At 40.2% G+C, this 24,152-nt stretch overlaps 1 protein-coding gene across 1 annotated transcript in view; it reads left to right on the top strand.

The window, feature by feature from the left end:
• The first annotated feature begins 440 nt into the window (after positions 1-440).
• Positions 441-24,152, top strand: part of DOP1B (DOP1 leucine zipper like protein B) — a 43,239-nt gene continuing 19,527 nt past the window's right edge. The window contains exons 1-13 of the mRNA XM_066314183.1: positions 441-611; positions 11,478-11,659; positions 11,801-11,971; positions 14,822-15,011; positions 15,550-15,648; positions 16,641-16,764; positions 17,271-17,371; positions 17,803-17,917; positions 19,812-19,932; positions 20,380-20,499; positions 21,115-21,220; positions 21,294-21,485; positions 22,595-23,267. Of these exons, the coding sequence (XP_066170280.1) occupies positions 474-611; positions 11,478-11,659; positions 11,801-11,971; positions 14,822-15,011; positions 15,550-15,648; positions 16,641-16,764; positions 17,271-17,371; positions 17,803-17,917; positions 19,812-19,932; positions 20,380-20,499; positions 21,115-21,220; positions 21,294-21,485; positions 22,595-23,267 (2,332 nt within the window). The 5' untranslated portion in view covers positions 441-473. The remainder of the gene's footprint in view (positions 612-11,477; positions 11,660-11,800; positions 11,972-14,821; positions 15,012-15,549; positions 15,649-16,640; positions 16,765-17,270; positions 17,372-17,802; positions 17,918-19,811; positions 19,933-20,379; positions 20,500-21,114; positions 21,221-21,293; positions 21,486-22,594; positions 23,268-24,152) is intronic.

Below are 24,152 nucleotides of genomic sequence, written 5' to 3'. Positions count from 1 at the left end.
GGACTGGAGCATCTGCTGCTGCTGAGCTGCAGAGCCTGGAGAGCCCTGGAGCAGGATTCCTCTGGGAATGTTTGCACTGGGAATTTTTCCCATTCCGGGCTCCAGGTGACCTTGCAGAGCACAAAGGGAGGAGTTCAGGAACTCCTCAACTCCTGGGCAGTGCTTGGAAGGAGATTTTGGGATCCTCCCCCTTTGTTATTGTGCGTGGAAAGGGGAAAAAAATCCAGGAATAGGAAAAAAAAGTGACTGGAAATCAGCTGGAAGAGGCACTGAAGAGTCACAGACGTGCCCAGGGAATTATTTTGAATTTTGGGTTGAAATTTTGATCTGCTGACCTGTTTGTTTTGCTGTCAGTCCTTCCCCTCCGTATTTATTATCTGAGGTGTGGCAGAGCTGAAATTTGGGTGGTTTTTGTGACTCTTGGCATGTTTTTTAGTTCACCAGGAGGTCCCACTTTGCTATGAGAAGCCGAGATGGATCCAGAAGAGCAGGATTTACTTGGGGATTACAGATACAGGAATTATTCTTCAGCAATTGAGAAAGCTTTGAGGAACTTTGAATCATCCAGCGAATGGGCAGATCTCATCTCTTCCCTTGGCAAACTCAATAAGGTAATAAATGGGAAATTTGTATCATTTATTGGTGATATTTGTAATGTTATGAACTTTTCTGTCCCTTCCAGCACTTGGAAAAAAATTGAAAATTCCCTCAAGGAAAAGAGTGGAAGGGGCTGAGTCAGTATTTTTTAATATAAATTTGAGAAATTGTGGTGAAAGCAGCAGAGCTTTCCTGCAAATGGTATTTGCTGTCTTTATGCTGCTGAGTTAATTTAATTTTTGCATCAAAGAAAGCCTCACTCCAGAGCAGCTAAAAAGCTTTCTTAGAAAACAGGAAGTGACAAGTTTTGGAATATTTTTCTCAGTCCAAGATTATATTTAAAGGTCACATTTATTTGGCTGTGCCCTCCCCTTGGATTTGGGGAAATTTGGTGGGGTTTGTATGACCATGGAGAGAGACAGAAATATTGGTTTGGAAACAGGAACTCCACATTTCTGCCTTCACTTCTTCATTGTGATTCTGGCCCTCATCAAGTGCCATCAAAATGTTTTTCTCAAAAGGAAAAAGATGAAATAAATAAAAAAAATATGAAATTTAAAAAATTAATTAAAATTTGGTGTCTTCTGACCATGGAGAGAGACAGAAATATTGTTTTGAAGCAATAACTCCACATTTCTGCCTTCACTTTTTCCTCATTATTCTGGCTCTCATCAAGAGCCAGAGGCCTTCAAAATGTTTTTAGCAAAAGGGAAAATATGAATTTTTGAAGAAATTAATGAAATAAATTTCATAAACTATTAAAGAAAAAATAAAATATGAAATTAAATTTGGTGTCTTCTGACCATGGAGAGAGACAGAAATACTGTTTTGCAACAGGAGTTCCACATTTCTGTCTTCACTTTTTCCTCATGGTTCTGGCCCTCATCAAGAGCCATAAAAATGTTTTTCTCAAAAGAAAAAAGATGAAATAAATAAAATAAAATTTAAAATAAAATTTGGTGTCTTCTGACCATGGAGAGAGACAGAAATATTGTTTTGGAAACAGGAACTCCACATTTCTGCCTTCACTTCTTCATTATGATTCTGCCTCTCATCAAGAACCAGAGGCCTTTAAAATGTTTTTAATCAAAAGGGAAAAGATGAAATAAATAAAAAAATATGAAATTTAAAAAATTAATTAAAATTTGGTGTCTTCTGACCATGGAGAGAGACAGAAATATTGTTTTGAAGCAATAACTCCACATTTCTGCCTGCATTTTTTCCTCATTATTCTGGCTCTCATCATGAGCCAGAGGCCTTCAAAATGTTTTTAGCAAAAGGGAAAATATGAATTTTTGAAGAAATTAATGAAATAAATTTCATAAACTATTAAAGAAAAAATAAAATATGAAATTAAATTTGGTGTCTTCTGACCATGGAGAGAGACAGAAATACTGTTTTGCAACAGGAGTTCCATATTTCTGCCTTCACTTTTTCCTCATGGTTCTGGCTCTTGTCAAGAGCCATCAAAATGTTTTTCTCTAAAGAAAAAAGATAAAATAAATAAAATAAAATTTAAAATAAAATTTGGTGCATTTTGACCATGGAGAGAGACAGAAATATTGGTTTGGAAACAGGGACTCCACATTTCTGCCTTCACTTCTTCATTATGATTCTGCCTCTCATCAAGAGCCAGAGGCCTTTAAAATGTTTTTAATCAAAAGGGAAAAGATGAAATTAAAAAAAAATAAAACTAATGAAATAAATTTCATGAAACATGAAATTTAAAAAAAATGAAATAAAATAAAATTTGGGGCGTTTTGACCACGGAGAGAGACAGAAATATTGTTTTGCAACAGGAGTTCCACATCTCTGCCTTCACTTTTTCCTCCTGATTCTGGCTCTCATCAAGAGCCATCAAAATGTTTTTCTCAGAGGGGAAAACATGAAATAAATGAGAGGGAGGCTTTGATCTTTCCTCTTGACCTAAATGAACACTGAGCCTCTTCTTCAGGTGCAGAATTGCCCAAATTTGTGGCAGCAGAGGAGAAAACCCAAAGGAAAAACTTTCAGCTGATCCAGCAGAGTCCATCTGCTCTGGGGGGGATTTTATGGATTTAATCTTTTTAGGAGCTTAACAATTGTGTGGAACAAATTCAAGCCCTGATTTAATAACCCCTGTTATCTCAAAGTCAGGCTGGAAGTGGCAGGGGAAGGTGTTGCCAAAAGGAAAAGAAGATGTCAATAAATAAGATTCCCTCAGCTCTTTGTTCCTTGGTCTCTGACAGCCTCAAATGGAAATATTAATGTAAAATATAAGGTTTTATCAGGGTTGGGGGAAGGTGTTTCTGACAGAAAAATCTCCTTTTTCCTGCAGTGGTTGAGCAGGAAGGAGCTCAGTGATAAAATTGTTTTCCCAAACTGTCAAAGGTTTGGTTCTGTCAAAGCTCCTGAGGGTCACTTGGGAGCTGAGATTTGTTCACACATGAAAATGCTGAGAAAGGGAAGGACAAAACACCAGAAATGAAGAAATTCAGGAGTTCTTCTCCAGAGCAGTGTGAAATCTCTTCTTGCCCATATGGGTGTAATATTTTATTTTATTTTATTCTTATTTTATTTTTATTTTATTTTATCTTTATTTAATTTTTTATTTTATTATTTTATGTTATTTTATTACTTTTATTTAATTTTTTATTTTATTATTTTATGTTATCTCATTACTTTTATTTTAATATTTTCTTTATCATTATTTTTGTTTTATTTTTTTACTTTTATTTTTATTTTGTTTCTTTTTATTTTTTAATTTCTCTTTAAAATTTATTTTATTTATTTATTTTGTTACTTTGTTTTACTATTTTATTTTATTTTAAACTTTTTAAATTTTATTTTATTTTATTTTTATTTAATTTTTATTTTATTATTTTATGTTATTTCATTACTTTTATTTTAATATTTTCTTTATTTTATCATTATTTTTGTTTTTTTTTACTTTTATTTTTATTTTCTTTTTATTTTTTAATTTCTCTTTAAAATTTATTTTATTTATTTATTTTATTATTTTGTTTTACTATTTTATTTTATTTTAAACTTTTTTTCATTTTTATGGTATTTTATTTTATTTTATTTTATTTTATTTTATTTTATTTTGTAAGACTTTTTCTCCTGCAGGCACTCTTGTCACACAAACACTCTCTGATTTCCATAGAGCTCAGTGGCTCCAGGTAATCCAAAGTCTGGAAAAAGCAATTCAGGCTCTCACTCCTTAAAAACGAGGCTAAAAAATGGAGTTTGGTGAAGAGAAACAACTCTGCTGCTTCTCTGCTGTTCCCTGGTGATCTTAAAATCTCCTCCATCCTCCCTGATCCTCCTCAGGACAAACTGGAGGTTGTTTTTGAGCTCCTCTGTTGCTTCTAACACCTCAAAACAACATTTTCTGGTGATTTTAGCACCAGGGAGGTGACATCTGAATGCTCAGTTTGCAGAGATTTGATTTTACCATCGAAATGAGATGAGCTTTATGTGACTTGACACGACTCCAGCACTGACAGCTCCACCTTGAATTGCTTTCAGCCAGGCAGAGCAACCAACAAAAGGGTTTATTTTTTATTTTTGGTTGTGTTTTGTGACTCACCCCTTGCTTAAAGTAGGTCAGGGGAAGGTTGTCCTGAAATTGTGTGTGTTCCTCGTGGGTTTTTTTGGGGTGTCTGTGGAGTTGCTGCAATGTCACCCTTATTTTATTTTATTTTTTTTGGAGGAGAGGCTGTTTTTTGGGTTTCTGAGATTTAGATGAATTTCCCCTTCAGAGATATAAAAAACCTGCAGGTTTTTACCAGATTTGAACATGAGAGAATTGGCAGAATCTCCTTCTTTATTTCACACCACAAACTTCTAAAGGAAAGATTTATTTTTTTTGGGGGGGGGGGATTATTTAGAATAAAGTGGGTGTAATAAATCGTTTTATTATTCTATGGGAAATGAGAAACAGTGGAAAGGAACATTTCTGATAAGATTATAAATGGACAGGTGGGTGAAGCAGGCAATAAATATGGATGTCAGTGTTTTATTCAGCTTCATTTTCAGTGAGAAATCACTTTCATACTTGAAAAATAAAAGCTGCTGGGGTGGGAGGGATGTTGTCTTTTAAATTTAAAACTAAGTTTAATGTGTTTTTTTTCTCAAAAGGAAAAATACTATATAAATCAAGTAAAATACGAAATAAAAGTTGGTGTCTTTTTGACCATGGAGAGGGACAGAAATATTGTTTTTTGCAATGTTTGGTGCTTCAGTGCAGGTGGGTTTGTCAATGAAACAGCTGCTTTTAACATTACTCTTATATCCAAAATTTTATATCTAATTTTATATCCATATCTGTCACTGTTTTCAGAGTGTAAACAAATAGCAAATATGTTTTAAATGTTCATGTGCAGGGAACTTCAGGCAATGAAGAGGATAAAAACAATGATGAAGTCAGGAAAATCCAAATGCACAGCTTGCTTTAGTTCTTGATTTATATCCAGATTGTGGATGTGTTTTCCATCAATTTTCCATCAATTCCAGCTCTGGGTGCAGGCAAGTGGCAGGAAAGTCACAAAATGAATTGACACGGAGAATTGGCAAAATGAAGAACTGAAGAGCAGAAAATCATGGATTTTGGTGGTGTAAGGAAATAAGGAAAGGAATGGTTTTTAAAAAATCCCAGGAATTGGTGGTGCTGAGGCCCTGCAGAGAATTCCCAGAGAAGCTGTGGCTGCCCCTGGATTCCTGGGAGTGTCCAAGGACTCTTGGATGGGACACTTGGAGCACCCTGGGACAGTGGAATGACAAAAGTTGGAGCAAAATGATCTTTAAGGTCCCTTCCAACCCAATCCCTTCAGGAATTTTAGTGTTATTTGCTCTAAAAGAGCATTTTCAAACTCCTTTTTATCCTGGGATATAACACAACTCCAGAAATCCAAATCTTAACCTTTACTCTGCAATTTCAAAGGGATTTTTTAAAATTTTGAATTTCCAACAGAAAAGAAATTTGGAATTTTTTGCTTCTGAAGGGTTTTTTTTTGCCTCAGAAACTAGGAGGTGAACCTGAGCTCACTCAAATCCTTGTTCTGTTTGGAGGGGAAAGGAAAACAACCCCCAAAACTCCACGTTCATTTTCTTGGGAGTGTCCAAGGACATTTGGAGCACCTTGGGACAGTGGAATGACAAAAGTTGGAGCAAAATGATCTTTAAGGTCCCTTCCAACCCAATCCCTTCAGGAATTTTAGTGTTACTTGCTCTAAAGGAGCATTTTCTAACTCCTTTTTATCCTTGGATATCACACACCTCCGTAAATCCACATCTTAACCTTTACTCTGCAATTTCAAAGGGATTTTTTAAAATTTTGAATTTCCAACAGAAAAGAAATCTGGGACTTTTTGCTTCTGAAGGTTTTTTTTTTGTTGCCTCAGAAACTAGGAGGTGAACCTGAGCTCAGCCAAATCCTTGTTCTGTTTGGAGGGGAAAGGAAAACAACCCCCAAAACTCCACATTCATTGTTTTCTTGGGAGTGTCCAAGGACATTTGGAGCACCTTGGGACAGTTGAATGACAAAAGTTGGAGCAAAATGATCTTTAAGGTCCCTTCCAACCCAATCCCTTCAGGAATTTTAGTGTTACTTGCTCTAAAGGAGCATTTTCTAACTCCTTTTTATCCTTGGATATCACACACCTCCGTAAATCCACATCTTAACCTTTACTCTGCAATTTCAAAGGGATTTTTTAAAATTTTGAATTTCCAACAGAAAAGAAATCTGGGACTTTTTGCTTCTGAAGGGGGTTTTTTTTGCCTCAGAAACTTGGAGATGAACCTGAGCTCAGCCAAATCCTTGTTCTGTTTGGAGGGGAAAGGAAAACAACCCCCAAAACTCCACGTTCATTGTTTTCCTGGGAGTGCCCAAGGACTCTTGGATGGGACATTTGGAGCACCTTGGGACAGTGGAATGACAAAAGTTGGAGCAAAATGATCTTTAAGGTCCCTTCCAACCCAATCCCTTCAGGAATTTTAGTGTTATTTGCTCTAAAAGAGCCTTTTCAAACTCCTTTTTATCCTGGGATATAACACACCTCCGTAAATCCAAGTTTTAACCTTTACTCTGCAATTTCAAAGGGATTTTTTTAAAATTTTGAATTTCCAACAGAAAAGAAATCTGGGACTTTTTGCTTCTGAAGGTTTTTTTTTTTGCCTCAGAAACTAGGAGGTGAACCTGAGCTCACTCAAATCCTTGTTCTGTTTGGAGGGGAAAGGAAAACAACCCCCAAAACTCCACATTCATTGTTTTCTTGGGAGTGTCCAAGGACATTTGGAGCAACTTGGGACAGTGGAATGACAAAAGTTGGAGCAAAATGATCTTTAAGGTCCCTTCCAACCCAATCCCTTCAGGAATTTTAGTGTTATTTGCTCTAAAGGAGCATTTTCAAACTCCTTTTTATCCTTGGATATAACACAACTCCAGAAATCCAAGTTTTAACCTTTACTCTGCAATTTCAAAGGGATTTTTTAAAAATTTTGAATTTCCAACAGAAAAGAAATCTGGGACTTTTTGCTTCTGAAGGGTTTTTTTTTTTGCCTCAGAAACTAGGAGTTGAACCTGAGCTCACCCAAATCCTTGCTCTGTTTGAGGGGAAAGGAAAACAACCCCCAAAACTCCACATTCATTGTTTTCCTGGGAGTGCCCAAGGACTCTTGGATGGGACATTTGGAGCACCTTGGGACAGTGGAATGACAAAAGTTGGAGCAAAATGATCTTTAAGGTCCCAACCCAATCCCTTCAGGAATTTTGGTGTTATTTGCTCTAAAGGAGCATTTTCTAACTCCTTTTTATCCTTGGATATCACACACCTCCATAAATCCACATCTTAACCTTTACTCTGCAATTTCAAAGGGATTTTTTTAAAATTTTGAATTTCCAACAGAAAAGAAATCTGGGACTTTTTGCTTCTGAAGGGTTTTTTTTTGTTGCCTCAGAAACTAGGAGGTGAACCTGAGCTCAGCCAAATCCTTGTTCTGTTTGGAGGGGAAAGGAAAACAACCCCCAAAACTCCACATTCATTGTTTTCCTGGGAGTGTCCAAGGACATTTGGAGCACCTTGGGACAGTGGAATGACAAAAGTTGGAGCAAAATGATCTTTAAGGTCCCTTCCAACCCCACCCCTTCAGGAATTTTAGTGTTATTTGCTCTAAAGGAGCATTTTCTAACTCCTTTTTATCCTTGGATATCACACAACTCCATAAATCCAAATCTTAACCTTTACTCTGCAATTTCAAAGGGATTTTTTTAAAATTTTGAATTTCCAACAGAAAAGAAATCTGGGACTTTTTGCTGCTGAAGGGTTTGGTTTTTTTTGCCTCAGAAGCTTGGAGGTGAACCTGAGCTCAGCCAAATCCTTGTTCTGTTTGAGGGGAAAGGAAAACAACCCCCAAAACTCCACATTCATTGTTTTCCTGGGAGTGTCCAAGGACATTTGGAGCACCTTGGGACAGTGGAATGACAAAAGTTGGAGCAAAATGATCTTTAAGGTCTCTTCCAACCCAATCCCTTCAGGAATTTTAGTGTTACTTGCTCTAAAAGAGCATTTTCTAACTCCTTTTTATCCTTGGATATCACACAACTCCATAAATCCACATCTTAACCTTTACTCTGCAATTTCAAAGGGATTTTTTTAAAAAAATTTGAATTTCCAACAGAAAAAAATTTGGTTTTTGTTGCCTCAGAAGCTTGGAGGTGAACCTGAGCTCACCTAAATCCTTGTTCTGTTTGGAGGGGAAAGGAAAACAACCCCCAAAACTCCAAATTCATTATTTGAACAGCCACATTCAGTGTCACAATCTGCCTCTTCTTGAGGGAGAGAAGAGGAGGATTCTTCTGCAAAGGGATCTCATGAGTGCAGCCATTAATTAATCACTTGTTCATCTGAAAACTCAGACATGCAGGGCTTTGTACCAGCTGCTGGCTCAGTCACAGATTTGTGCTGAAAACAAAGCTTATTTCTACTTTGGAGAAGTTCTTTTAATTTTTTTTTATTTCCCCAAACCCAATGGACAAATGCAATGTGCAGGATTTGGGGTATTTTTATACAACTTTTCTCCCCTTTTTTAATACAACACCAGCTCCTACTTTCCCAATTTTAAAATCAGTTCTCCTACTTGAAAATTAATTTTCTTCACGGAAAAATTATATTCCATATTTCTATGGAGCTCTGGATTTTTTTTTTTTAAACTTGGAAAATGAATCAGTGGAAAATAAAACCACAGGTTCTTCTTCTCCCCCCTCTCCTCACAACCAGTGTTGTTTAAACAGGAATTGTGGTCTCTCCTGATTGAAGATAAGCTCAGAAATTGGTGCTACCTTTTCAAAGAATTCTAGTGATGGAAATAAAAATATTTCCTTGATTGCATAGAGTTCTTATCGTTGTTTTTAACAGATTCCTAGTGCAGAAGGGATTAAACCAGGAACTGAAGAAGTGCAAATACACCTCATGTGGTTTAATTTTAAAGGCACAGGTGCAAAAAACACCAAGTTTTCCTTTTTGTAGACAATTCTGTATTTTTATAGGCCAATTTCAGGGAAATTCTGAGCATCTTTAGGTGTTAGTGTTGGAAAAAAAAAAGGTGTGGGGATGGGATCTCGAGTTTATTCACCTCTACCAGGCAAAGTTACAATTCCAGCATTCCTGCATCCTGATTCTTTGTTCTTTTTTTCTCTTGTTGGAAGCTCAGGATATTTAAAAATCCACCTGTCAGCTCGAGGAGGAGATTAATTAGCATTTAGAAATCAATCTATTAACACCTCCCTCTTATTTCAGTGAACACTTGGAGATTCCCTCTGCTAATTAATGCCTTTCAAACCTTTGAAAATCCTTGGAATTGTAATTCTGGGGGAGAACCTGAACCTTCCAGCAAAGCAGCAGCCAGATTTTGCTTGGGGAGGTTCTTGGGGCAACCACAGCCTTTTAAAATGTTGGGATGGGGTTAAAAAATGCCTGAATCTGCTGGGAAGTCTGGGACAATTAGGAATTTTTTTAATAAGATGGGATATTCATGGACCAGGGTGCCCAGAGAAGCTGTGGATCCCTGGAAGTGTCCAAAGGAATATTTTGGATGAGGTTTGGGATAATGGAAGGTGTCTCCCTTGCCCATCCCTGAGTTATTTTTAAGTTCCTTTCCAAACCATTCCATGATTCTGAATATTTTATCTATCCTTGATGTTTGGGAAAAGGAATTCTTAATTCCTTCAAATCCTTGGAGCCAAACCCAACATGATTTCTGTGTAATAAACAGGGAATGTTTCCATTTGCTGCCTGGTTGATATTTCAATTCAAGCTGTTGGAATATTAAGATGGTGCTTGTTCAGGCTGAGCATTTGAGAGGGGAAATATTTACCACTGGCCTGCTTTTTTTTTTAATTAACTCCTTTTTATATCTATAAATATACAGAGAGGGTGTGGGCAAATAGATGCCAAGTAATATAAATAGAAAGTTTCAAAGTCCAGCTTTTGCAGAAATCTTCAAAGTTCTTACAGCTCTTAAGGATTTTAATGCTGAAAAAAAAATTCCTCATGTAACATATGGGTAAATGTCTCAAATATAAAAAGTATAAAGAAGCCAACTCCACAAATACATGAAATAATGGTTTATTTTTGGATCCTGTTTTTTTTATCATCCATGAAATGCAGCTCTGGGGGAGGGAAGGAAGGCAGTGAAGTGGCTCTAAGTGACATCTGTGTGTCAGCCAGGATGACATTTGTGTTTGCTGTTGTTGTAAACTCTCAACCTTTTATTTTTTTTCCCTTCTCCAGTAAATTTCCTGCCAGCTGCTCTTACTCCAAGGTGTGGATTTTATCTCCTCCCCTTCCTGCTGAGGAGTGCTCAGGGTTGAGTGACCTGCTTTAGTTATTCCAGGAAGAGTCATTCCACTTTCAAACAAAACAGAGGAGCCTCAAGTTGAAAATAATTCCATGATTTAATTTTAGGAAGAGGCAGGAATTTGCCTGATCCTGAAAATATCCCAAATCTCCACATGCTCTGGAACATCCATTTGTGTTTGCACATTGAGCAAAGCCTGAAGTGCCCTTGACTTGCAAATTTTTCTTTTTTTAATTTCTCTTGAAGAGAAAACTTCTTTATTTCCCTGCTGAAATGCTCTGGTGGCTCAAGGGAAGGAATTACCTTTCCCAAGTAGGGAGAGACAGTTTCTCCTAAATCCTGGCCCAGCAGCAAATCTTAAATATTCCCTGTCCTAAACATCTTTTAGGACAGGAGTGAATGAATTCATGCAGTGAGTGAATTCATCTCAGTGAATGTGGCCACAGAGAATTCCAAGTCTCTGCTTTGGTTGGAAGGTTTGTTATTTTTGTTTCAGATATTCAGGGAAAAAATGGTTCTCTGTGAGGGAAGGGAAGTCCTGGCATAGGGTTTTTAGGGAGTCTCTGGATTCCTCATCCCTGGGAGTGTCCAAGGCCAGGTTGGAGAGGACTTGGAGCACCCTGGGATGGTGGAAGGTTCTGGAACCAAGAGGATTTTTAAGGTTCCTTCCAAGCCATGCCATGATTCCATATGTGAAATGAAGATTTATGAGGAAAGATCAAACTTCAATTCTTTCTTTATTCCTTAAAAACTGAGATGCTCCTCTTGTCACTTCTCTTTTTCCCCTGGAGTTGGGAGAAGGATCCTTTATCCCAATCCTGTTCTTTGATTTCCTTTTCCCTCCTCTAAGCTGCCTCAGCCCAGACTTTTCTAAATTTCCCATGCCTTATCCCAGATAAAAACTCACCTGCAGAGTTCTGTAACCAAATGCACTTGGAGGAGTTAAAACTTTTCCCAACATCCTCCTCAATCTTTAAAAAACAGCCATTAAATATTTTATATTTCACATTATAACTATTTTTTTCTCTCCTTTCTCTCCCCAGGCTCTGCAGAGTAACCTGAAATATTCTCTGCTGCCCAGAAGATTGATCATCAGTAAAAGATTATCCCAGTGCTTGCACCCAGCTCTGCCCAGTGGGGTGCACTTAAAGGCTTTAGAAACCTATGAAATAATCTTTAAAATCATTGGCACAAAATGGCTTGCCAAGGATTTATTCTTGTACAGGTAATTTGATTTTTTTCTTTTTAATTAGGCACAAAACAGCTCGCCAAGGGTTTATTTTTTGTACGTGTCATTTGAAATTTTTTTTTCCTCTCCCTTTATTTTAATTAATTCTTATTTTGTCTTTCTTTTCTGGATTCAAAGCTCTGGTTTGTTCCCTCTGCTGGCAAATGCAGCAATGTCAGTGAGACCTGTTCTCCTTGGCCTGTATGAGAAATATTTTCTCCCTCTGCAAAAATCCCTCCTGCCTGGTCTGCAGGCTTTTGTAATTGGGCTGCTGCCTGGCCTGGAAGAAGGATCAGAAATTTATGACAGGTAATTTTAATTATTCCATATTCCATGAAGCAATATCCAGGGTCTGGATTTTCTAGGGAATTCTCAAGAAATTTCTGTCAGATTTCTATAGATTAAAAGAGTTTTTAAAGGGGGGTGAATGATGGGACCTGGAAAGATGTTGAAGTTAAAAAAAGAACCCCTTTGTCCTCTTTTTTCATCCCAGGAGAAAAGAAGAGGTAAAGGAGAGTTTAAAAAAAGAGAAGAGAAAAATGAGGGGTAAAATAAAAGGGGAAAAGGAGGGTTGAAAAAAAGAGAAGAGGAAAAAGAGGGTTAAAGAAAGAGAAGAGGAAAAGGAGGGGTATAATAAAAGAGGAAAAGGAGGGGTAAAAAAAGAGGAAAAAGGGTAAAAAAAAGAGGAAAAGGTGGGTTAAAAAAGAGAGGATGAAAAGGAGGATGAAAAAAGAGAAGAGGAAAAGGAGGGTTGAAAAACAAAGAGGAAAAATGGGGTTAAAAGTAGAAATGCTGAGAGAAAAGAATAAAAAATTTCTTCAAGCTCCTCTGACTCCTAAATAATTCACCTGACTCCCCAAAGCACGGCTCTGGAGATAAATTCTGTTTGAATTCTGTAACATGAGAGAGCAGCTGAATTCTTTCCAATATTTCTGTACAAAATGGCAAAAAAATGGAGCAGGGAGTTAATGGGAGGTGCAGATGGACTTCCAAGATCTGACCTCTGGTTTTACACCTTTTTTTTTTCTCTATTTTTGGTGGCATCATTTTCCTCTTTGCCTTGAACAAACAAGATCTGCTAGGAAAAAATATTTTTCATAAATTATGTATATTTATAACATAAATACATATATTTCATAAATATTGGGAAAATTTATGTTCAGATTAATTTAATTTTTTTTTTTTTGTGAAATACCAATTCACCTGAGGGAGTTTTCCTTTTGTTTACTCATTCTGTGTTGAAAATATCTTGTCAGAAGCTGTGTTAGGTTAATTTTCAAGTCTTTTTCATGAGAGGTTCTCTCTCCACTGAGTGTTTTTAGAACCTTCAATATTGAGGTTAATTAATAAATGAAAATTAAAGTGAATCCATCTCCTGCTGTTCCTGAAAGTGAACAAAGGTTGTGCTTCAGCCTAGCCACCATTTCCAACTCAAAATTTCCCTGAATTTGTGCACTCCCACAGAAAATGAAAAAAGAAAACTGCTCTGAGGGATTTTTGAATAAAGAAATGGAAAAGAACATCACTCTGGGAGGGAGTTTCCTTTCAGAGCTGGGCTTGTTCCTCTTTCCTCAATCTTAAATTCTTCATGTGAGATTTTAATTCCTCCTTTATGGTAAAATACCTAAAATATTTCAGAGCAGGGAATGTGCTCCAGGCACTGGATTTTCAGTGGAATTCATTTCTGGGTGTCCTGTGTGAAATTTGTTGGTTTATCTCATGGATTTATGGAATGGTTTGGGCTGGAAGGGGAATGAAAAATCGGCCAATTCCACGGGCAAGGACACCTTCCACTGTCCCAGGCTGCTCCAACCTGGCCTTGGGCACTTCACATCTCTTTTTTCTCTTCCTCCAGTGCCTTCAAAATTATCCCAGTTGGTTTAAAAGTAGGAATTTTTAGGATAACCTCCAGCTCCCAGACTGATAAAATTGACTTTTAGACTTTAGCATCTGCTTAAATGAATTCCAACTGAGCTTTTCACTCCCTCTGACAAAAAAATTCTGCAGTCAGAGGTGCTGCAGTTGTTTGGTCACAGGTAAATATTTGCAGATATTTCCTGGAGGATTTTCCAGGACAGACAGACTTTGTTTTAGTGATAAAAAATTGGAATTTTTTTGTACAGTGAGATTTTTCCATCCCCACCTGGGACAGGAAAAAGTTCCTTGCCCATGGCAGGGGGTGGAATAAAGTGACTTTTATTATCCCTTCCAACCCAAACCATCCTGAGATTCTGTCACAAAGGGGAATATCAATAACACAAAACTGCAAAACATCCAATAAATCCTGTTTATTTACCATTCCATTTCTGTAGTATAAAATCAGCTCACAAAGGAATTTTTTTCCTTTCTCTGTGTACAGGACAGATGCTCTGCTGCTGATGGGCAGTGACATCATCCATCCCCACATGGGACAGGAAAAGGTTCCCTGCCCATGGCAGAGGGTGGACTAAAGTGATTTTTAATACCTTATCCAACCCAAACCATCCAGAGATTCTGTCATAAAAAGAAATCTTGATAACACAAACCTACAAAATACCCAAGAAATCCTGTTTATTTATTTCCATTTCTGTGGTATAAAATCAGCTCACAAAGGAATTTTTTTTCCTTTCTCTGTGTACAGGACAGATGCTCTGCTGGTGATGAGCAGGGACATCATCCATCCCCACATGGGACTGGAAAAAGTTCCCTGCCCATGGCAGGGGGTGGAATAAAGTGATTTTTATTATCCCTTCCAACCCAAACCATCCAGAGATTCTGTCATAAAAAGAAATCTCGATAACACAAACCTACAAAATACCCAAGAAATCCTGTGTATTTATCATTCCATTTCTGTGGTATAAAATCAGCTCACAGAGGGATTTTTTTCCTTTCTCTGTGTACAGGACAGATGCTCTGCTGGTGAAGCTGTCCCTGCTGATGGGCAGTGACATCATCCATCCCCACATGGGACTGGAAAAAGTTCCCTGCCCATGGCAGGGGGTGGAATAAAGTGATTTTTACTATCCCTTCCAACCCAAACCATCCAGAGATTCTGTGACATAGGGAAACATCAATAACACAAAACTGCGAAATGCCCAATAAATCCTGTGTATTTATCATTCCATTTCTGTGGTATAAAATCAGCTCACAGAGGGATTTTTTTCCTTTCTCTGTGTACAGGACAGATGCTCTGCTGGTGAAGCTGTCCCTGCTGATGGGCCAGGAGGTGTTTTATGGAGCTCTCTGGGGCAGTGTCCTGGGCAGCCCCTCCATCAGGCTCCCTGCTTCCCTCTTCGTTGTCAGCCACATCAACAGGGAACTCTCTGGCAAACAGCAGAAATTCATGCTTGGCACTGATTATAAACTCACTGTGAGTTCATTTCACACCCCATATTCTCAATTTTCTCTGGATTAAATCAGGATTAGAGTTAAATTTCATATCTTGAGAAGAGAGACTGAAAGGTTCATGCTCTGCAATGGCTTAATGCTTTTAATTTGAGGAGCAGATTTTCTGGTTTCAGTGTTTTTAATGTGCAGTTCCCAAGTGTTTGCTTTGTTCTGAAATTTTGTGTGGTTTTTTTATTCTTCTAGTAAAATGCAAATGTTCTGTAGGGAGTAATTTGTGCTGAGTGGTGGAATAAATGTGAGGCTAATTAGAGTTATATCTGCATTTGGGGAGGTTTTACATCCCCTGACTCTGGAACATTCTGTTACAAACCCAACATTAACAATCCTTTCAATAGCCACAAAAAATTGGTTTTAACTCACTTTGGGTACAGGAAAATAATTGTAATTATCCTCTTATTTAAACAAAAATATTGTTCTTAGGTAGCCAAATTTTCTTCCTTTCCTTCTCCTGATTATTTGATAGTAAAATCAAATTAAAATGTTGTGTTTTCCTTTCCCAGATAAAATCTTTGTGTGTGTCAGTGCTGGATTCCAATGTCCTTGTGCAGAGGAACACTCTGGAAGCAATCCTCTTCTTTTTCCCCTTTTATACAGCTTTGGTAAGGGGATTATTATGGGATTGTCCCATGGAAGGTGTGTTCTGTGCAAACAGCCCACCTCTGTTACTGCCAAATGGCTGAATTTTCAACCTTCCAAATCCATAATTTTAGGGTTTCTTGTGCCACATCAATTTGAGGAATGAAGGAGAGACTCTGCTGCTTCTCAGAGTCTTCACAGCTTCCAAGGCAGAAGAAATTATTCCATAGGGGCTTTTTGGGGGATATTTGGGATGTGCTGGAAGTGTTCAGGCCTGAGCAGCTCATGTGGGAAAAAAAAAAAAAAAAAAAGGAATTTATTCAAGTAGGATTTTAGAATTTAGAACTGTCCACATGGAATTACTTCTGGTAAAGCCCAGGGGAGAAAATCTTACTTAAAACTAAAGTTGTTGCCATTATTTCCTCACCTCCCTGTAGGACAGGCAGTGTTCAGGGTGGAGGAAGGATTTTTAGATCTCAGAGACAGGAGAAGCTTTGGGCTGAGCTCAGGGTGGCCTTGCAGGGCCTGAAGGAGCCCCAGGAAACCTGGAGAGAGACAATTCCCAAGGGCTGCAGGGACAGGACACAGGGAATGGCTTCATAATAAAAGATTGTAGGGTTAGGTTGGATACTGGGGGGAAAAATCATCCCTGGGAGAGTGAGGAGGAGCTGGGATAGAATTCCCAGATTTGCTGTGGCTGCCCCTGGATCCCTGGCAGTGCCCAAGGCCAGGTTGGACACTGGGGCTTGGAGCAGCCTGGGACAGTGGGAGGTGTTGGAATAAAATCTTTAAAATCCCATCCTGTGACTCCATGATCCCACTTTTCACAGCTCCCATCAGGCTGTGTCACATTCCTTGACCTTTTTCACACACAAACCATTTTCCTGTTGATGCTTTGTTACCTTTTCCCCCAAAACACTGATATTCCAAATTCAAAAACCCAACCCAACACCGATTTTACTCCTTTCAGTGCTCACCAACAGCTGAAAAAAATCTCTTTTATTTTCCACCCTAGGACTGCAAGGAAAGCACCATCCTGCTGAGAAGGGCTGATCTGGTTTATATCCTGTCAGCAGCCACACAGACCCTGCTGAGGAGAGACATGTCCCTCAACAGGAGATTGTATGCATGGCTGCTAGGTACTGTGCAAAATCCAGGGATTTCCTATGCTCTGAATACATGAGAGAAAAAAAATAAAAAATCAATGTTTAAAATTGAAATATGCTTCTTTAGCTGTTAATGAATGATGTAAAGCAAATTGGTGTTTATTTGCCATTTATTAAGTGCCTTAATGCAATGAGACATTTGGCAAACAGGTGAATTTATTCTCTTCAGAGGTGAATTTATTTCTCCTGAATCCCAGGGTGTCTGGTAAATTCTGGTTCCACCCCACAGCTTGTTGTGAAGGGCTTCAGTGGACTAAGAGGACTAAAAGTTACTGTTTTAACATTATTTTTCTGGAAGAAATAGTGATTCCCACTGTGCTGGGCCTTAGTTTTGATTAATGTGCTGTGCTGAACATCTGCATGCCCTCAAATGAGCTGCTGAAATGCCAAAAAATTAAAACTTCAGTGTAATTTCAATAGAAACCCCTCAGTGCTCTGTGCTGCTCTCTGAGCTCCTCCTGCCTCTTGTTTTCTTGTAGGCTCTGACATGAAAGGTGGCACTTTTGCTCCAGACTCCACCACTTCTGAAGACCAGGCTGTTTATTTCTTTGCAAAATACTCTAAAGATCTTCTGGTTGAGGTTGGTGTTTGTTTTATACAGATCTGTTCCAGATAAATTCATGATCTTTTAAATTTTAGCTCCAACTGTGCCCAGAATTATTCCCAATTATTGGTTTGTTCTTCCCTTTTTGTCCCTGTGGTTACATTTCCATCTCTCTCAAAGCCTCTGTGCTCTATTGATCCCAATATTGGATTGTTTATGGAATCTAAAGGAAGCATTTTGGATGAACTATATAAATTTGAGTTATTTAAAAATGTTTCTCTGGATAAGATCAGCCCTTGAGCAGAAATGATGAGAAGATGGCATTGATTTGTTTACCCTGGCTGGAAAATTGGAGCTCATTTGTAATCAATCCTAAACAAAATCAAATTTAGAAACACTTCAGCTCTTAATAAGATGACAATTTGTCTCTGATGGATAATAACATTGTGATGTTTTCCTTTTCCTAGAGTTTGATTGTGATTCTGCATCAGAAATTCCCCGAGTGTGACCCAGAGGAAAAGCACCAGGCTTATCTCAAACCCTTCCGGATCCTCATCAGCCTCCTGGACAAACCTGAAATAGGTGAAGCCCCAAATCTGAGCAGGAATTAACAAAACCCTGCACAACCCTAATCCTGACTGGGGTGTGGGAGTGTGAGGAGGTTGTACCTTGCCTTGGCCATTCCCTGGGACAAATCCCCTCTCCAGGTTCTCTCTGGCTGCCCCACAGAGCCTGCCTGGATCCCAGGGAGGGAAATCTGGGCCCTCCTGTAGGGTCAGCACAACCCAGGCTGGGAGTTGTGCCAACCCCAACCCCACAGGCTGGGGACAAAGTGACCTGAGAGCTGCTCAGGCAGGAAAAGGCCCTGGGGGTGCTGGTGCCAGGGGCTGGACACGAGCCCAGGGGTGCCCAGGTGGGCAAGAGGCCCCTGGGCTGGGTGAGGAATTGTGTGTCCAGCAGGAGCAGGGCAGGGATTGTCCCTCTGTGCTCCAGGGCTGTGTCCAGCTGTGGCTCCTGCAGGAGAGCCCTGGAGGGGCTGGAGCGTGTCCAGGGCAGGAGCTGGGGAAGGGGCTGGAGCCCCAGGAGGGGCTGAGGGAGCTGGGAAGGGGCTGAGCCTGGAGAAAAGGAGGCTCAGGGGGAGCTGGTGGCTCTGCACAAGTCCCTGCCAGGAGGGGCAGGGAAAGGAGGAGAGGAAATGGCTCCAATGGCACCAGGGGAGGCTCAGGGGGGAGACTGGGCAAGGAAATTTCCCTGGCAGAGTGGTCAGGCCTTGGGATGAGCTGCCCAGGGAGGTTTGGAGTCACTGTCTGTGGAGTGTTCAGGAGCAGTCTGGAGGTGGCCCTTGGGGACAGGCCTTGGGCTGATGCTGGTGGCACTGGGGTGGCCCTGGGGGATCCTGAGGGGCTCTTCCCACCTTGGGCATTCCATGGAATCCAAGCCCAAGGCACCTGCACATCCACCAAATGTTCAGGGGGCCACAACTCCCAATCCATCTGCTCCCAGCCTCAGCCCCTTGAGGGCTGTGAGGAGTCTCCAGGATGGTCCCTCCCATCCCAAGGGCAGGTTCCTCCAGAGCCAAAGGGCTGAGATGAAGTTCAGGTGAGCTTTAGAGGGACAGTCTGGAGGTGGCCCTTGGGGACAGGCCTGGTGACACTGGGGTGGCCCTGGGGGATCCTGAGGGGCTCTTCCCACCTTGATAATTCTGTGATTTTGTGCCTTGGACTGACATCTGAGGGGCATTTACAAAGAAGCACTTCCAGCCTTGTCTCAATATTCAGCTCAGTTCGTTCCGTGGGGTTTCTCTGCTCTTCCCTTTCCCGTGTCCTGCTGTGTTTGTGCAGCACCAGAAGGATGAGGCTCTGCCCATTCTCATTTCAAGGACAAATTCACCTTTCTGCACTAAAGAATTCAACCAAAGTGACTTGACAAATCTTTTAAAAATATTTTGGGTGGGAGTGATGTTGCCAAAGAGGTTGTTTCCCATTATAAATGCATTGATTAATCTAATTTAGAAAGTAAATGAGAGACATGGATGTGGATCCAATACTGAATGTGTTGCTTGGCTGTCTGACAATCTGCATTAATCCAAAGTACAAATGAAGGGATGATAAATCCCTTTTAAATCAGGGATATTTAACTCAACTGCATTATCCAGTTTAATCTTTCCAGGCAGCACATAAAGTTTGACTCCTTGAGCCTTAAGCCATTAAGACTTTCACTCCCTTTAGAAATGGATTTAACAATGCAACAATTATTTAAAGGTATCAAATCAAACATAACAAGATTTTCTGCTACTCTTAAATCACTTAAACTTTTATATTTTCGTTTTTAAAAGCACTCATTGCAATGCTTTATACACTACTTTTTCTTTTTTTTTTTTTTTTTAATTACTCCAAGTTTAGGGCACTGAAATTATTGTTTCTTCCCTTCCTCTGTAGACAACTCCTGGATTCTTATTTCCCCCCTTTCCTTGCAGGGCCACAGGTTGTTGGGGATCTGTTCCTGGAAGTTCTTAGAGCTTTTTATTCCTACTGCAAAGACACTCTGGGTTCTGATCTCAAACTCAGCTACAATCAAAGTGGCAACATCCTGGCAAGGTATGACAGATTCTCAGCTCTGAGCTGAAACTGGATTTTTTTTTAAGCTAAATGGTTAAAATGAAGGAGTTTAATGAAGTTTTGGGGTTGTAACAAAGAGACTTTCTGGACAGAGGGTGATTTTTTTTTTCCTCTGGCTTCCCCTTTCCCCACACACAATGAATTTCTCTTGGATTAGCAGAGAAAAAATGAAGTTTGCTGCATGTGATGGGGGTTGAGTAACCACAGTGACATCAGGCTGCTGACAGAGCTCAGCCTTGTGACTTCCATCATCTGAAAGATGCTCCAGCTATTCCACAATGATTTACTCCCTGATTTAAAAAAAAAAAAATCAACATTTTTTGAGCTTGTAGAGAAAGAGGAAAAGAGATTTTAGAGTCCCTCAGTTCTTGTGATGTGAATCCTCACTGACATCTGCTTTTTTTTTTTTTTTTTTTTTTCTTCCAGTGCAATCAAAGAGAACAAAAACGCTTCAGAAATTGTCAAAACAGTGAATTTGTTGATCACATCCTTAAGCACTGATTTCCTCTGGGATTACCTGACCAAATGCTTTGAAGATTGTTTCAGGTGTTTATGTTGTGCTCTCAAAAATGCCAAAACCTTCAGAGCTGTCTGTTCAGGATAATAATATTTACTGGAGCTTTTAAGGGACATCACACATGTTAGAACCAGCCAGATCTGTAAGTTGTGCCCACAAATAATTCAGGAATGCAACCAGGTAAACAATCAGATGGAAATTTCAACCTGGGAAAAAAAAAAAAAAAGAAATTCCTTTCAAATCAACAGAAGAAGGAAAAAGGTTTGGGAGGGAGGTGGAGAGGTCTTTAGAGAAGAAAAAATAAAGCTATTAAATGGGTTTTTAGGTATCTTCCAGCTCTCTGATTCTGTGATATCTCTCTTTTTTATCTTTTTCTATGATATCTCTCTTTTTATCATTTACTAACTCTTAAAAAAGAGGATTCTGCCATCTGAAAATGAGCAGCTCTTCATCTTACCACACAGAGCTGAGGTTGTTTTTCCAGAACATTTTCTCCTGCTGTGTTAGAAGCCCTTTGCCTCAGAGCTGTTCAGTATTTTGTGCTGATTTGAATGAAGCTTTTTGCTTGTAACCAGAATTTTACCATGGAAAAAAAAAAAAAAAACCCACCAAAACCTTACAAAAGAACATTTCTTTCACTCCAGAAACAAATCCACTGGGATGAAGTATCCTCTGGAGAGTGTGAGCACTCCTCCTTCCATTTCAGAGCTCTGCACACTGCTGGTGTTCCTGCTGGATGTGATTCCTTTGGTAAGGCTCAGTTTAGCAATCACTGATCCACGAGATGGGAAAACCCCTTTAAAACATCCCTCATTTCTTTCAGGAGCTTTACTCAGAAGTGCAGACTCAATACCTGCCCCAGATGCTCTGTTACATGGTGCAGTCTCTGCTGGAAAACATGGAATTGTTGGGACTGCCAGAACTCACTCATGCCTTAAAAACCTGTTTTAAAGTGCTCAGCAAAGTGCAAATGCCTCCTTCCTACCTGGACATCGAGACAGGGAGTGCCAATGGGGTAGGTGCTTTTCAACCCCTCAAGGGTGGGTAAAAAACCCTTGAAAACTCTTGGTTTAAAGAATTTTGGCACAGGATTTAAAATGCTAATTCTCCTCCAGCCTAGATGAAGGATTCTGAATCTGAACCCTTCAGATTGCATCTGAAGGGAGCTACAGGAAAACTACAGAGAGACAATTTCCAAGGGGTGGAGGGACAGGACACAGGGAATGGCTTTAAACTGAAAAAGAGTAAGGGTAGATGGGATATTGGGAAGGAATTCTTCCCTGTGAGGGTGAGGAAACCCTGGCATAGAATTCCCAGATTTGCTGTGGCTGCCCCTGGATCCCTGGCAGTGCCCAAGGCCAGGTTGGACAGGGTTTGGAGCAGCCTGGGACAGTGGGAGGTGTCCCTGCCCATGACACTGGGTCACTTCTAAGATCCCTTCCAACCCAAACCTGTAATTCTATGAAATATTTAAGTACAATAAAGATTGTTTTTTAAATTTCCCCTTCTTTGGCTCCTTCCAGAGCACTCTGGTGCCTTGTTACTCTCACTGAGTGTTCAGTTCTGGCCTGTTGGAATTATTTGTGGGTTAGTCTTGGCTGCCCCTGAGAAGGATAGGATCTAAATGGTTTTGGAAACAGAATGCAGTAGCTAAAAAACTGGAGTTGCCAAAAGCAGCCCAGCTTTACAGCTGGTTAGGTCTGCAGGGCTTTCAATTAATATTTCAGTGGAACACAATGGGGCATTGTTGGAGTGCAGAGGAGCATGCTGAGGAATGAGGAATAAATGGGAGAAATAAATGGCAAGCCCAGGAACACAACCTGCCAAAATCTGCCTGCAGAACAAACACCTGCATCTGAGCAGAAATAATGCACCAGATGGAACTCTGCTCCGGGGGTGAATTGGTTTTAAGGGAATGCATCCCTCTGTTTGGTGAGTCAGTGTGTGAGGTTTCCACAGATATTTGTTGGGTTTGGATTTGTTATAAAGGGAAGCTTACAAACAACTGTGATGCTGAAACTGGAAATCACAAACAGGAATTTTGCCTTTTTCTCTCGCTGCTGCTCTCCAAGTCAGATCTCTGTTGGCAGTGCCCCTTTAACCACATCCCTGTTGCTGTTGCAGAGCCCAGTGCCAAAGGAAGGTGTGGACATCGCCCTGGAGGCCAAAGCTGTGCTGCAGGAGGAGGAGGAGGCTCCATTCCCTCCCCTCAAGTCAGAGGACAGTGGCATTGGCCTGAGTGCCTCCTCCCCAGAGCTGTCCCAGCACCTGGGGGTGCCCACAGTGACCCCGGACAGAGATGATGTCTGGAAAAAAGGAGGCAGCATCCAAAAAACTCTTCATTGCATCCAGGAGCTGGTTGCCAAGTTTTCCAGCAAATACATCTTCGGGGTGCAGCTCCAAGAGATGAATCCTGAAGGGATTGCAGCAATAAATCTGAGTGGGAAGGAAAAAAAAGAGAACGGCTACAGGTTACCTGAGAGTGGCAACAAGAAAAAGAGTCCCTGGGATGCCAAACAAATCACTGTGCCTCAGGTCAAACAAATGCTCTCAGAGCTCTTCTCAGCGCGGGGCTCCCCCTTCAGGAGCAAGAATTCCCCTCCTCTCCTCTCTGAGCACAAAAAGGAGAAGGAGGAGGAGGAGTGGGACCTGGAGCTGGTGTTGGGACCCCTCAGAGGTGACTGCAGGGAAGCTTTTTCTGCAGCATGTCACCTGCTGCTGGACTGTACCACGTTCCCAGTTTACCTGTCCCAGGAGGAGATGGAGCAGTTGTACCTCTCTCTGTTTCAGGGGCCTGGTAAGAAAAGTTTCCTTCCTTTCCTGAGCATTTGTAGGATGCAAACAGTGAGAGCTTGGCTGTTTTCAAGAACCAAAGTCAGTAAAAACCCTTGGACAGGGCTGAAGGCAAATTGTGGATTAAAACCTCACTCACCTCAGCATCTGGGGTGTGTCTGGCAGCTGAGTTTTGCCAAGCTTTTTAAATTTAATTTAAAAAAATCCACTAGAAAATTTGGAGGTGAAGAGCTACAAAGACCTCCTGGCCTGCACAGCCTTGCATGGCTCAGGATTTTCAGGATATCCATCCCTGTTTTCCATGTTTCCTGGTTTGTGTCTCTCAAAAAGGATGTTTCAGACGAAGATGAGTGTAGGTGGAAAATTTGAGTTCTAGACCATAACAGAGGCAGAACCATCTCTTAGCCCAAACCCTCAGGATTCAAAGGAGTTCAGTGTAACAAATAAGAATAATTTTGTGGATTTGTTCATTCCTTACCTTTAGCAGGAGCTGTTGTTGACCTGAAGGTTAATTCACAAATAGGTCTGTGGGGATTGGAGAGGTGGCAAACTGGAAAATTGGGTTCTGTTCCTCCCCTCACTCCGTAGTCCTGCTGTCTGATGATATTCCCATCATCTCCATGGCTGAGCATGGCATGGGAATGGAATATTTCCATTGTTCCCTCAGGAAAAGATGGCTTGGATTGATGTCAGCCACTTCAGTTATAAATTTATAAATCCTGGGAGGAGGGGTTCTCAGTGCTACTGAAGATCATCCGTGGATCCCGAGTTGTTTGTGACAATGGCAGCTGGAAAACAAAACAGCTCCAAAGAATGGTTGGGAAGGAACAGAAAGGGGAAAGCAGAAATCCTGTAGGTATTGGGGGTCCTGCAAGAGCTTTCTGCTGGG

Source organism: Sylvia atricapilla, chromosome 2, assembly GCF_009819655.1.
Source record: "Sylvia atricapilla isolate bSylAtr1 chromosome 2, bSylAtr1.pri, whole genome shotgun sequence".
Taxonomy (NCBI): Eukaryota; Metazoa; Chordata; class Aves; order Passeriformes; family Sylviidae; genus Sylvia; species Sylvia atricapilla.
The sequence above is the reverse complement of the archived record's forward strand: the minus strand, read 5'-3'. Positions and strand labels throughout refer to the sequence as shown.